The sequence below is a fragment of the Branchiostoma floridae genome, chromosome 3, assembly GCF_000003815.2.
Source record: "Branchiostoma floridae strain S238N-H82 chromosome 3, Bfl_VNyyK, whole genome shotgun sequence".
Classification (NCBI taxonomy): Eukaryota; Metazoa; Chordata; class Leptocardii; order Amphioxiformes; family Branchiostomatidae; genus Branchiostoma; species Branchiostoma floridae.
Genome location: NC_049981.1, coordinates 15,486,106 through 15,501,480, shown reverse-complemented (window position 1 = coordinate 15,501,480; position 15,375 = coordinate 15,486,106). Strand labels below are relative to the sequence as shown.

At 39.7% G+C, this 15,375-nt stretch overlaps 1 protein-coding gene across 1 annotated transcript; it reads right to left on the bottom strand.

Annotated features, from left to right (window-relative positions):
• Window positions 1–570: 570 nt before the first annotated feature.
• LOC118411961 lies at window positions 571–11,272 on the bottom strand. Its single transcript, XM_035814489.1, has 7 exons — window positions 10,951–11,272; window positions 5,241–5,343; window positions 4,267–4,376; window positions 3,955–4,062; window positions 3,768–3,827; window positions 3,371–3,509; window positions 571–3,042 (listed from the first exon to the last, which is right to left on the bottom strand). Exons 1-7 carry the CDS (start codon window positions 11,020–11,022, stop codon window positions 2,945–2,947), a joined length of 690 nt encoding a protein of 229 aa, XP_035670382.1. The 5' UTR covers window positions 11,023–11,272; the 3' UTR covers window positions 571–2,944.
• Between the last annotated feature and the right edge of the window lie 4,103 nt (window positions 11,273–15,375).

Sequence of the window (15,375 nt, the reverse complement as noted above, 5' to 3'; positions counted from 1 at the left end):
CCACACAATTCGGCTGATTATGTAGTCATTGACACATTATCTATTTGAAAACAAGACTCCCTTCTGGAGTGGAATGCCCCTTTAACTCTTTCCAGTTGTGTTGTGGAAGAATGAAGCTTTCATACTCATAGGATGCAACCTATTTCAAGGTCAGGTTCATTCTTGTCTGGACTTTGCATTTAAACTGCTTATGACACCAATGGCAGTAAAATACAACAGTTCCTGGGAATATCATCATTTAATAAACAAAGATATTTGTTTGTAAGATACACCCTTCTAATGTTGGTGAACATGAAACCTTACAAGTCATACTTTCACTAGTTGATTCCTGCTGCCAGGTAATCATGTTAGACTCACCCTGTAATGTCACAGTGAACATGGCAGGCAGTTAAGAAACTTATATGAATGTGCATGATCAGGAACTTTTTTGTGTCAGTTATGTCACAAACACTGTAAAGTCTAGATACAAATGTTAAATCAAGCTGGTTGGAGTGATGACAGGAAGTTTTATTACCATAGCAGTGATAAAAGCTGACAGTGTCTTTTTCACAGACTAGGAAATTCTCAATATACCTTCCTTTGAACAATGCACATTTAATTGTGTAACATTCGTTGTGTTTTATTTGTGGTGTTGTATGACAAGTGGCTAAGCTATCAGGCCTGAGATGAAGAGGTAACAGATTCAATTTATGGCTAGATGATTGCTGGGAGAGGCACTTTAAATTACATGGCTTTCTCACTCCACTCAGATGTACAAAAAATGGGTTGGAGAGGTGAAGGGATGGAAGGAGTGGGATGGGCTCCACCTTCAAATACCGTGCCCTAGACATAGTGGAAACAGCCCACTGTTTCTATGGGGTTTTACATTTAGTAGCACCTGCCATTATACAGTACAGTGTAAAAGTGCTGTGACAGTCTTGTTTGTCCCATATTTACATTATCCGACAATTTAGTGTTGGACATCACAGTTCAGCCTTTAATGAGAGTGTAACAATGTTTTCAACATTCATGGAATGCACATTGCACAGTATATGATGTACATATCATTGTACACTTACTCCCCTCGGAACTTAACATTTAATATGCATAAAGGATAGAGAAAGCTATAATGTTATTGCTGTGAGGTTTTTATTTCTGGCCAAGCAGGATTAGTTCATGTATTTTGGTATGGACAATAGGCATATCATGAATATTTACATCAATAACATGTTTTCATGCATATATACAAGAAGGTATTGTTCTTAACATGCAGACATTATATAATGAATTTGACATCATTATCCTTGCACTGTATATTGCTTCAACAGTTCAAAAACATTGTCATCATTGTAGAATTTAGAGTTTGCACCACATTTGCTGAGATATCCTTATCCTTAACACTTATTTTTTATGTCTCCCAGCTTCTTAAATCCATGATTAGAGAATTGGCAACCAAATGGCACCTTCAGTGTGCTTAACAAGTGAATGTCATTTAAGAGATGATATGTTTCTAAGGTCTTAGAGATTTGAAAGTCAAAAATCAACTTCTTATAAAAAGTTTGTTTGACAAAACAAAACAAATCATACTGGAGATACATGTATATCAGGATGAATGTGCATCCAGCACAGTCTTTGTACTTGAACATATTTAAGTCTTGCTAATGAACTAACCTTGAACAAATACATATTACATTATAATGACATGGTCCCTTAGGTACTTCACAGACATGTATTATGACAAATCTTCACTTGACTTACAAAAATACTGATAGTCATTGCTGGTCATTATACCAAAACTTAAGGTTATGTTGCTAGGCTTAGTTGATGTGTTTATTCTTCTACATGTAGTTGATATATACAGTAAAACTTGCTTGATCAGTATCCTATTTGGAGTCAAGAAAATTGCACAATTGTCAATTTGTGTTTTATTTTACTGATGTGGAATTATGTTTGAAAAATTGTATAGGGTAAGTAGAGCATTTGGCTACAAAAGCTTTATCTTGTCTTCCAAATGAACTCATTGGATTGGAACTTTTGAAAGACTTGCTGAAACAAATTTTCTCGTGATTATCATTATCCAATAGGAGAAGAAATGCTGAATGTACAGGATCTGTCAAAAAAAATGATCGTAGTTTTAAACTCAGAAAACTTTCAGTGTTATTTTGAGCAGATGAAAAAAATTGAAAATATAAGATAATGCTTTTTAACTTTTCTTTTTCTTTCAAGTATATGCCAATGCACTAATAACTTAAGGCTAACCTTCCACATGATTTTGTCACTGATATGAAAAAACGTTTGGTTGATATTTTTTAAATAGTTGTGCGTAACTCAAGTTGAATTCTGATTAAGCTTTAACAGACTGTAGGCCAGACTAAGCAACACACAGTGGTTTCATGGAAACCTTTTTTCGAATACTCTTTGGTGTAGACACATCAGATTTTTCTTATTTCCTTCAGAAAAACAGTGGTACAATATGATGGCTTTCTGCATAAGGCTTAAACCAGTCTATTTTGTTGGTACATGTATTCAGATTTTGAAAAAACATTTTTACCTGGAAAAAAACGAATGAAAGCAAATCCCGAGGACCAGGCTGATACCTTGGTTCAGTATTTAAGTTTTATGGAGTGAAAACAATTTTATTCAAGTTTTCCTCCCTGCCCTCTGCTTTTGTGATGGTGGCTTGCTATATTTGAAATGTCAGAGAAGTTGTCAAACTAATTGTGACATAGGGGTAAATAATTGGGAAAATATTATTCACATTCGTCTGAAGATTACAATCTTGACATGTTCCATCTTGTTTATGCTCCTTCGTTATGCCAGTTATGATTATATGATATATTAGGCACTGCAGTACTGGTGTGTTACAGTACTGGTATGTTACAGTACTGGTGTGTTACGCCAGAGGGCGATTATAACGGCTATACAGATACTAGTAGTTGTGGGGATGTTGACTCTACACTGATGTCTACACTTTCTGTGCAGCCCGCATGTCGAACACATTTGCGTTGTGCCCCACCTCTGCCATGGTACTGATGGTGGAGACCATGTTACTGGTGTTCGACTCTGCAAACAAAAGGAAAAAAATATGTTTAAGAATGACTCTGCAGTTCCTCAGCAACTTGCTAGAGGGCCCAAACCTACACCACATCTCCCTTATAGTAACACATTTTTGCCTCCTAGAAATCAACACCATAGAACGTACAAAACCAAAGATACATAATCAGGACGTCCTGCTGCAGTAGCGAGGTCTACCAACAGAGGGCTACAAGAACATCAAAATCGTCGGTTCACAACACCTTCCGTCATACCAAATATCATCGCAGTCCAGTTATGTATGATAGGAAGGATTGGAGAGGCGAATTTTAAAGTTAAGAATTATTTTGTGTCTCACCGGTTCTTGTCCGGTAGGCGTGGTTGGTGTGTGAGGTGAGGTCCCTGGGAACGAGGGAGGAGAAGTATATGCGCAGGTTCTTCCCCAGCCCCTTTCTCAAGTTCTGCAAATGGCTGATCAGCACTATGGACGTCAGGATCTGGGGTCAAATAAAGTGTGCTGTTTGTATATCTAAACTTAAAGCTACGTATCATAGAGGGTTGGCACCAAAACTGCAAGTATTCTTAATCCAAAGAATTCTCCATTCAGATCCGGACAGTTGCAACTTGTTTTCGACGTATACATGCATATAGTCGCGTAACTTTTTTTTCACATTTTCAGCATTAAGAGACGATGCGAAACAAGAATTTCCAGAATGACTATGATCACAACTGTGTAGTTATGATATTTTACGTACCGTGAAAATAAGGTGGACGACAAATTGTGCTGCAGAAGAAAAGTACGTTCTCCACAAGCCCTGAGAGTCAGAGAGAAAACAGAAAAGAATTTTGTTATCACAAAGAATTTTTTATGAATTTTAATAGTAAAAAGTGGGGTTCATCTTCAACCTTGTTCAGGTTACAGAACTGTAACGAAATCCTTACCGCTCCCGGACGTGCCAGCATCACAAGGTAGGCGATGTTGAGGCCAAGACCGATGACGTTTAGTGCGCCTTGGCCGATCAACCAAAACCACAGCAAGCATTGGAAATCCTACAAAGAAGATACAATTAAAAATGACATACATACTTAAACAACACAGGCAAAACTGAACGCAAAACGTACACATACTACTGACGAATCGAACTTGACTTTATACAGTAAACAATAGCAAGGAACAAATAACCTATTCTCACTTCTATTTGCTTGTGAATTGCCACAGTGTTAGACTATATAATATAGACCATGCAAACGTACCGGGTTTGTGCACCAGGAGTACATGGCCAATATTGCAGACATCACCATGGACAAGAAGTACGTGCTGAGCAGCATGTATGCCACTATCAGAACATTCTGCCAATATTCATCTGAAACAGGAAAGTATTGCTGGTTTTAGTCCACAACGGGCCCAAACATGAAAGAAGGTCTCTGGTAGCCTCGCGTGTCGTGCCCAATTGTTAACTGACCAGTGGAGATCCTGACAGCGACTCCGGTCGCGATTTCCGCCAGTATACTGTGTGGTTCTGCCAGATCGCAATCCCTACCCCCATGCCCGTGGCCAGGGGGGGTTCGGAAGAACCCCCCCCCCCCCCACACACACACACACGCGCTCAAAGGTCCGCTTTTTCAAGCTCGAAGGTCCACTTTTTCATGTCCAAGATTTTTTTAAAGGCATGACTAATTTGCATTTTTCACTGATAGACATTTCATTCAATATTAGTGAGTCTATCAGCAAAATATGCCCCAAAAAGTGCAGGAAATAGTGTTTCAGAGGGTCCAGATTTCAAATTTTCCCGGACCTCCCTTTCGATGGCTTGCAGCCTCGGGCCGGACATGGTGAACATGATGTGGTGGGTGCGTCGCCCTCAAAAACCTTTCTGATTGATAAAAAATTCTTTGAACTTGGCATAGTTTAACAGTTCGTCAAACTGCGGGAAATAGCGTTTCAGAGGGTCAAGATTTCAATTTTTTCCGGGGGAGCATGCCCCCGGACCCCCCTAGACAGCTCACGCCAAAGGCGTGAGTCTCGCGCCTGCGGCGCTCGATGGTCCTAAAAGTACTAAAAAGAACCCCCCCCCCCCCAACCAAAATCCTGGCTGCGGGCATGTCCCCCAAAATATTGTAACAACAGAGCAGCGCACCGTAGTTTTATTAAGGAAGGAGATGGATATCATGATCAGTCCATATGATTTTTGAAGGAAGGAATAAGAGTAATTCCTATGGGTTCTTACCAGGATATCCCTGGACGAACTGCGCCAGTAGCTCCCTCAGTATGTCCGACTGTAGTCCTATACACGTGTACACTGTCAGACCGAAGTCAGCCATCACAAACACCTGCAAAAACAGAATAAGAAATTGAACATCCCATACCTCTGCCAACTATAGCCATAGGGCTGTTTACCCAACCCCTATACCTGTTCATGTAACTGTAACTGTCATCTATCTTTTAGATACAGGTCCGGGAATGAACATGAAGTGTACCTGTACCTTACAATCTTTAAGACCATTTTTTTACTGAAGATAGGTAATTCCAATGTACGACTATTTTGACAATCTTGCACTGGAGAATTAATTAAGAACTGACTTGTAAACTACTTTTGTTAGAGTAGAATATAACAAATTTTATACGAAGTATGATGCTAATTTACCGCTAAAAAGACATTTGGGTACATGTAAAACTTACAGACAGCTGATCAAACTTATATCGGCCCAGGCAAAGGTCCGGACCTGTACTTAAACCACTATATCTGTTCCTGTACCTGTATCTGTACCTGTGATGTACCTGTACACAAGGAAATTGGTGGGATACACGGCTGTATCCGAGAAATATTTTTTGTAAATTCCTCGACGACTTATTTCACAACAGTGTCCTCTTCGAAATGAATGCTGAAAAAGAAATGCTTTGTCTGCCGCATGTCTTATTAATGGAATGCAACACATTACAGGACATTGATTGAATGACGTTGCATTTTTTTTCAATTATGCGTTCCGGTTATAAAATTTATCCAATGTATCTTCTGTAATCTTAAGTGATTAAGTGATCTATTACGTGATTTTGTATTGATGTACTACATGTATAAGACCACGGGAATAATAGCTTACAGATATATCAAGCTGATTGTGGATCCGAATTAAATCAAGGTCAAGTCAAGTACAAGCGTAAGCTTTTGGTAGGGATGAACCGTAGTATTGCATCATCATGTTGGCGGGTTTACATAAAAGTACGAACACTCGAGTCAAGCCAAGGTCAACCTTGTACCCAGTTCTATTCTTACACTGGCCTCTGGATGACTCTCAAGGTGTTCAAAGGTTAACTTGACCTAATTAAAAATCAATCATGATCGATTCAAGATATGATGTTTGAACTGTGTCGCAGAAGCAATGTGGCGCAATTTGTGTTATTGTGGGGCATTTTCTGAATCTTTCTATTGGCCCGTGTTTTTATTGTTATTGTCAGCTACTACATGTAGGAGCTGATTACAGCTGTTGGGGTTGAATCACGAGTCTTCGATTGCAACCTTTCGGCACTGTGTTGAGCTCAATACGATAGTTATTACCCAATGTGTGCCCATAGAACTGCAAGGATATAAACCGCGCACACCGGGAAGGATCAGAGTTTCCCATCTTTCCAAGCACTTTAACGTAGTGTGGCTTTCCTCAAATACAGGACTTCCGGCTTTACGTCCCATCAGAGGGACGTACTTAACCGAAGCAAGGTACCATTTTCACCTGAATCGAGTGCAGAAATAGGTGCAAAGCACATTTTCCAAGCATTCTGGTCTACACCGAAATTGAACACAGGACCGTACACGTGTCATACACCAGGCACACAGACGACCTTGCCACCTAATTGTACTGTACAAACTAGACGCTAGGGGGCCCAAACTTATGTCACTTATTCCTGAGCACAAGAGCTATCTATTACCTAAAAATTGGGACTTTATCTTGTTCAGAACACGAGATAGCAAAACCGGTTGCGCTGCAGTACCAAGGAAAGCCGCTAGGGGGCCCAAAATCTAATCACTTCCAGCTTTTATCACACCCCACCAACACACCAAGTATGAAACTAATCCATCCAGCCGTTCTTGAGTTATCTTGTTAACAGACAGACACACACACACACAAACGCTGGTGAAAATATAACCTTCATGACATTTCATGGAGTTAATAAATAAAAATTGTTTTTAGCTTCAGACGTTTTGGTTATCCTTGGACATATCGGGAGGAACAAAATGCTATGTAAACACTTCACAGTGTTTTTGTTAGTTTTGCCGCAGCTTGGCACAAACCTGTATGGTATAATGTTGCTACCCTCTGTCATTATGTGCAATAAAAGATACATGTATTAACCCTGTTTAACGTCTGATAGCGTGTGGAAGGGATGCTCCTAACAAACATCTGAAAATCGTGAACATTTCTTTTCATGCGATTTTGGTGTTTGCTATCAAGTTTTATCTTTTGCTAAAGCCCCATGATGCATTTTTATAGGATATATCAAGGACGTAGCGTTATATAACGACCTTGGATAGATGTTCTACGGTTTTTGTAACCTGCCCACGCGACTCACAGTGGCCAAGAACCTGCTGATCACCAGATCTGCTCAGAGTCCATGGCGGACACTACCTATAAAACGTCTGACCGATTCCAAAATCTAACTGCTGGAGTAACTGTTACATTGTCTATCCTATTACCTGGATTTGTATAGCCTCCATCACGCACAAAAGCCATAAATCATATGATCTAAGTAATCTATGATTTTAGTAATCTACAATATTGCTTTCAATGCCACATTTCGTCACGTTGGCAGGTGCACATTGATTTGTTCACCAAGTACAATTGAAACGTTACTTTGATAGTCAACATTTATTGAATAACAGAATATAATGTATTGTGTTGAATTCATTTCGCAAAGATTGAATCTTACAAAAGACACACGAAATGTCTGTCAATAATGCAATGTAGCGATTACTCTTGAAAGTAGAGGTTATATTTTCTTACTTATTAACGCAAATGGACTGCAAACACTCTAACGGTTTTAATATCGGCCATTCTCTGCAATTGTGATCCTTAAGTACGTGAGCAAACGTGCTGGTTAAATGTTTGTGGTGTACACACACAGTTGGAGAATAATGGCATATTTCTCGTCGAGTCAATTTGCCATAGAAACTTGTACAGTTGGTTTTACCGGATCGAGAAAAGTTTGACTATCAGTTTTGTACAATGCATTTTGCATCCTTCAACTTGTCTTAGTGCGCAATCATTTTTTGCTTGCCTGACCACATGCGCATCCACATCACAGTCATCAGTCCACAGTCGTCTGTACGTACATGTAGTACGATAATCAGATAACGCTAGTTCATCTTTATCCGTGGGGTAACCTATATTCGTTGCCTTTGAAAACAGAGTATTCAGGGATATCAAGTGAACGGACGGTGGTTTTAAACTGCAATATTTTTGAAAATATTGCAATTTGTTCGTCCTGTTTTGAATGCAACGGATAAAGGTTACCTCGCGCATAAAGGTGAACTAGCGTCGGATGTAGCGTTTTGATATTAGTGCATATTGTTTGAGGTACACTTTGCGCGCGTCACCTGTGACGCCACTCAGCAGGGTGGGACAGGAAATGAGCGGACATGTGGACATTGATCGAGCTGCGTATATCAGATTGTACGGCCAACAATGTCATATTTTTTGGTGACTCAGCACCATGAGCACTTTGTAGACCTGACTGTAGAACATGTTCAACCCTCAAACAACCTAACATTTTTTGCGACTAAAATGACCGAACGGTGTCCAAATTTACATAATTTATGTCTAGTTATATTCCTTTTATCTAACCTACATGTGTCACTACTATGAATATCCCACCATGTATCGCTAGAGTATATACAATTTTCTCATTAATTATGCAAATTTTAATTAGGTCACGAATTACATCATGCATATCAACTAATGTTCCCCTTAACCAAGCTACGCATGTAACGAACATGAAGTTTTTGAATGATTGAATCATAAATCTGCCTTCGAATTCGTTAGTCATTCAGATCCTTATTTTCCTTACTAAAATACCACTACATAGGTCTTTATCAAAGGCACCTCCATTTTAAAAATCATGAAACTTCATTCATCCGTTCTTGACTTATCCATATTGAAATTCTACATATAAAACGCCCCTGCAGTTCGAAAGGAATCCGCTAGTAAACTCAAAACTTGTGACACTTCTTTCCAAAACCCTGACTATAGCTTGTATAGAACACGAGATATCAAAACAGGAATCTCTGCAGCAGTACCTATGAAAGCAACCAGGGGTCCAAAAATCTAGATAAAGCACCAATCAAACAATGACTTTCAAGTTATACTGTTGACAAAGCCACAGAAACACACACATGTGCGCGTACCCTGAAAGTCATTAGCCTTGTCGAACTTGATTACTGAGAAACCGGGTTTTCCGACAACACCTCATGGTTGGATCTCCACAACACAATCCCCGTACTTTAACCTACTTGGGAAAGTTGGAGCGATAATGACCTTGAAGTTGTGCCAGGTTGAGTTGTTTATCAGAAATTATACCTTTTGTGCCCGAATAAATGTGATTTACGTTGTAGGGCTGTGGAATTGACGAACTGTACAAGTACTAGCTAAGAAATCCCATAGTCTAGTTTGGCTAAATTTCCGAATTGTACAGCGTTCGAAAACAACAACTACTAGGATGTTGACACTGTGACATCACAAACACATTAGTCATAGCAGTCATTTCCGTAAACATCTGTTAAACTCGTGAAGTTTTAAAATCATATTTGTGCTACACTCTCGTCATCAAGGTGTGTTTACTATAAGATTGGAAGTAAATAGGAAATGGTAATGTTGTTTGAGTTGACTGTGTAGAGCACGACTTGGTAAGAACTACTGCACCATGAGCACAACATGTAAATAACGTTGGATGGTGTAGAATTTATAACTTCCTCGACGGAGTTCTTGTTCCATTTGTCGGTTTTTTTTAATGCTATGTGAATAGGATAACTGTAAATTGACTCTTCATTGTGCTTCGTTTGGGCAGGCTTTGCACTGCAGAAAATCTGAAAGCCGATTGTTTGTTTGCTTTCCTGAACAAGATATCTAGAAAAAGTATGAATGGAGTTTTATCATGCATCAAGGAATTTTTGATAAAACGAGCCAAAAGTCGTCAGGTCCTGGTAGCTTTCGTTCAAACTTGACTTTTCAGTAAAACCTGTCGTCTATAGTTAAAGGACTTGAACAAAATGGTCGCAATAGACATACAAGATTCAGGACTAGTATTTGGGTCAATGGCGCCACAACAATTCAAGAGACCATCAAGAGGCCACCGTGCTGGCCAGGTGATCTTTATGCACGGGGATGGCCACTGACAGTAGTTTGGACTGTGTGTAGCACAGTCCTAGTTTGAAGATAGACAGCGACAATCTCAAGTTGTCATGACGTTTTATGTGTAACGCTATATTTCAAGGTCACACCAGCGTAAGTTACGTCATGTCACGACATGTGAGGCCCTAGCTGACATTGATAACTTTAACGCGCAGAACACATTGTCATAACTGGTATATAGAGTACAATCTTACAAGGAAGTACAAACGAACCCATAAGTAAAATCAAAAGACGTGTCGTACAGTTTTCTAACCGCCCTGTAGAAGAAATAATATCTGTATAAGCCAGTCATAGTCTCCAAGCAGATGTAAGATCAGTCGTAGTGTTTTAGTCTTGTCTTTCTATCTTTTAAAATACTTCTTAGTATTAGTATTGAACCTTGCAGGCAAAGAAAAACGCGAACCAATAAAACTAAGAATACAAAGCGTAAGCACACGTAATGCACTGAGTCGTGCCCAACATTTTCATGCAGATTAGGCCAGTGACCCCACCCTTTGTTGTTCGCTATCTACATGTGTAGAAGAGAGAGTTTACACTCACCAGGTGAAAGCTAACCATAATCTGTGTCCCCGTCCGCACGTCGAAACAGCAGCATTTCTTAATAATCGCCATGTTCACAAACGTGTATCAACCCAACTCGTCAAGCCGTGTCCTTCGTCAGAAACGCGTCCATACAAAACACGCCGTTCCAGTCGTCCTTTGCCTTTTGGTTGACTCTCCTGACGGTTCAAAGTGCGGGTTTACTCGTACCTTGTGCACACTGTATGTCTAACTCGCTCCCCAGTGTGGACACTGATACCGACTGAGCAAATCAACGTACGAATCATTTATTAACCATACTATCGAGGGGCCCTGATGCGTATAGAAGCACGTGATGCTACAAACCGACCTGGAAGGTTATCAATGAGTGAGTCATCTACAGCCTCCATAGCTGACTTCGTGGCGGGACTTGTTTGTGGATTATTACCTTCGCGCGCGCGTGTGTGTGCGCCGTGTGTGTGTCTGTGCGTTCGCATACGCACGCGCGCGTGTGTGTACACCGTGTGTGTGCGTGCGTGTTCGCCATGTGTGTATGTGCGTGCGTATAGTGTGTGTGTATGTGCGTGCGCCGTGTGTGTGTATGCATGTGTGTGTGCGTATACGTGTTTGAGTGTGTGTGTACGTGTGTGCGTGCACAGTGTGTGGGTGTACGTGTCCGTGCATATACGTGTGTATGTGTATGTATGTATGTATATATATATATATATATATATATATATACATGTATGTGTGTGTGTGTGTACGCGTGTGTTTCTGTGAGTTTTGGAATTCCTCATCACAGCAGCATACTCGAGACGACATTGACGGATCTCTATGATAGTGCAGGTTGGTACTTGTTGGCAAAATAAAGGAATGATTAGATACTAACAGATAAAAGATACAATGGGGGAGTACAGTACGACTTACAAACTTGCAGCTGATTCCTACTTTATAAGATTTAAATTCAAGTTCCTGTACAACTACCATCATTGGACAAAACTACAAAACTATCTAAAATATGGAACAATAGAGAAACATGAACGTAAAACATTAACGTAAGATGTTCCGTATTTACATATTTAGCAACAGCAATTTTAGGGGCTGGATGGTTGTATTGATTTTTCAAACATCATCTTTGTAATTCTTTCTATACATACACTATAGCGGGTATTAAACTGTCGGGATATCAAGGATCATTTAGAAAGTCCGGCAAACTACATTTCAAATTATTGGACAAGAAATCTGTCCAATAACTACTGTGTAGAGTATTGTTTTGCGAACAGTTGAAGATATTCTTAGTTACTTTGTCCATCCATGGCTCTGATTATATTGTTGTTAAAAGCAAAAGAAAGAATTGGAAATAAAACATAGGTCTACACTATACTAGGGCCCAAACGTTCTTACGTCACAAGCTATCTGTCACCCCAAAATAAGAACCAGAGTACTTCCAGGTCAAAATATATATGAAAACGGAAGCTCTACTGCAGTACCAAGGTGGCATACCAAGGGGCCCAAAATTTGACCTTCGTCTTCCTATCACCTACCCACATACGAATATTCGTAAATATCATCGTAATCCATCCATGATCCAGAGCTGACTACAAAAATCCGGAAAAACAGACACACACAGTCACGCCCAAAACTATATCTCCATTTTTCATGGAGATATCAAATTTCCATTTATTCGTTGATTCATGATTCAGTATATGGTTAAATCTTTAAAATTGACGATCTAGTTAATTGACATGATGACCTAAAGAATCAAAATCGACGTACGCCAACTTCACTGTGATGGAGCAAATGAAGTGCTAACTACATTTTCTCTCGAGCAAGCATAAAAACATTACCAAGGACAGAGACTTATCAAACTGCAACGGTCGATATTTGTTCCATGACATTCTGAAAGAATACATCCACAGCTGAAGTTCACATAAAGGACAACGTTTTCAGTTCACTAAAAGGACAGGATGAACGTCCTTCAGAACAGTTAGCCTTGGAGCTTAAAATGGTAAGTTAGGACGTACATGACATGACATTTTGGAAAAAAAGTTCCCACAAGAAGAACAAGGACTTCTGTTTGAAGTTCATCAAAATGAAATGACGAATAAGCGTCCTTCAAAACAAATGGCCTTGGACTTTGAAATGTCACGTAGGACATATCCAGACGTACATCGAATGACTCTGAAGTGTTCGATCAATATTGACCCGGTTATACAGCGGAGTATGCATGTTTCGGGAGGCAAACAAATTGCCTATAAGTATACTATAAGCCTCTCTGCAGATAATGGCGTGATGTCTGTTGTTGTTTATTAATGGATCCTAAGCAAATAAGGCCAAAAGTCTGTTTTTCTTGTGATAAATGTGGTGCTAACTCTAAAGAGATTGAGCTACTTGAAGGAAATAGCCTTGACCCATTCAGCTAGCGACGCCTATATGATTCATAATGCGTATTTAGTTCGCCCGAATAAATAGTGCATTTAGATATATGTTTGCATAAATTGATAACCTTTCTTGTGACCTTGAATTTTGACATTTGCAAAAGTAGGAAATACCTCAACAGTGGAATGAAGAAAAAACTAGAGTTTGACAAACACATCTCTTCGCCAAATAATCATGCCTTTATTGAAGACTTTAAGTTTAAGGTCTTATTCATATATTACTAAATAGTACAAGTCTGTGATCACAGATGACCTGGTATCATGCCTGGTCAATCAGAATTTCATGCCTTCCAGAGGTTTTGTCCCCAGTGTAACAGCGTCCAGCTCACAAGGTCCTCCAGCAAAACATCTGTGTAACAGCTGTGTCTATAGATATAGGTCAAAATGATATATATAAATGATATATATATATATATATATATATATATATATATATATAGAAAACAGTTTATTTCTGTTAATTGGCCACTAATTACAACTAAATGCATCTTTCCATGTAGATTATTATCTAAAGTACCTTTCAGCCAAAAACAATGCAAACAAGTTTGTAAGTCCTATCATGGAATTCAGTGGATTTCTGTACTTTCCTCATTAATTATGCAAATTAGCTGTTGATTTGAATAATTTGCATTACATTATGTAAGTCGTCACTTAGGCTATCTACCACTCAAAAATCACGACCACAGCATGTTCAGAACACAAGATATAAAAAATTGAAGTTTTGCTGCAGTACCTTAGGAAGCCGCTAGGGGGCCCACTATCATACTCGACCTTCGTTGTTCTGACCCCTACCCACCTACCAAATATTATCAGGATCCTTTCAAGGCTTCTCGAGTTATGCATTACACAAACAAACGGACGCACACACTCGGCCCGCTACCGTCCTAACGGAAAATGATATGCCAACAATATTCGAACACAACCTTCCTTTCTGCAAACGCTACTCAAGTGTCAAATATTATGAAAATCCATACACAGATTCTTGAGTTATATGCTGTTGGAATGGATTTATGAACGTTCCTCATTAATTATGCAAATTATCTGCTGATTTGCATAATAAGTATTACATTGTGTAAGTCATCACTCATTCTATCTACATACCAAAAATCCTGATGATCCGTCAACACGTTCTTGAGTTATTCTCGTCCAAAGTTTGAAAGGAAATCCGTGCCTGCAGTTCCCAAAAGGCCGCTAGGGGGTCCAAACTCACAGCACTTACTTTCTGTCCCAAGGGCTATCTACCACTCAAAAATCATGACCACAGCCTGTCCAGAACACGAAGTGTATAATTTAAAAGTTTTGCTGCAGTACCTTAGGCAGCTACTAGAGGGCCCATTATCGAACTTGACCTTTGTTTTCCTGACACCCACCCACCTACCAAATATCATCAGGATCCATTCAAGGGTTCTCGAGTTATCTTGCATACAGACAAACGCACTTACATACAAATCCCGCTACAGCACCGTAGGTAAGAGCTAGGTAAACCATTTTCGCACTTGACCTTTCTCTCCAAAACCGCTACACACCTACCAAGTATCGTGAAAATCGCCCAGCTGCATTTTGACTTATGCTGCCCAAAACAAACCCCAAAAAACATACCAAGCTTGCTGCAGTACCGTAGGAAAACGCCAGGTAAACCGTTTTCTAACTTGGGATTCCTTTTGACAACCGCTACACACCTACCAAAAATCACAAAGTTCCATCCACGATTTCTGGAGTTATTTGCTGTTGACCTACATACAGACCCAAGTCAGCAATCTCATACTCTTCTTGGCGAAGAGAAAAAAGAAGTGACTGAACCAAATGTAGATACCTTCAAAGCAATATTGTGCATGGGAATAACCACCCAGTGATGTACTCATACAACTACAGGGAATTGGACTAACCACGGCAAGCATACCATCGGGAGCTCCCAGATATCTTTACGGTGCTGGGAGTGTTGCCCACCCGCCCAGGCCCAAGTAGCCTGAGTACCATCCTCCGTAGTGACCGCTGGCTCACTACTTTC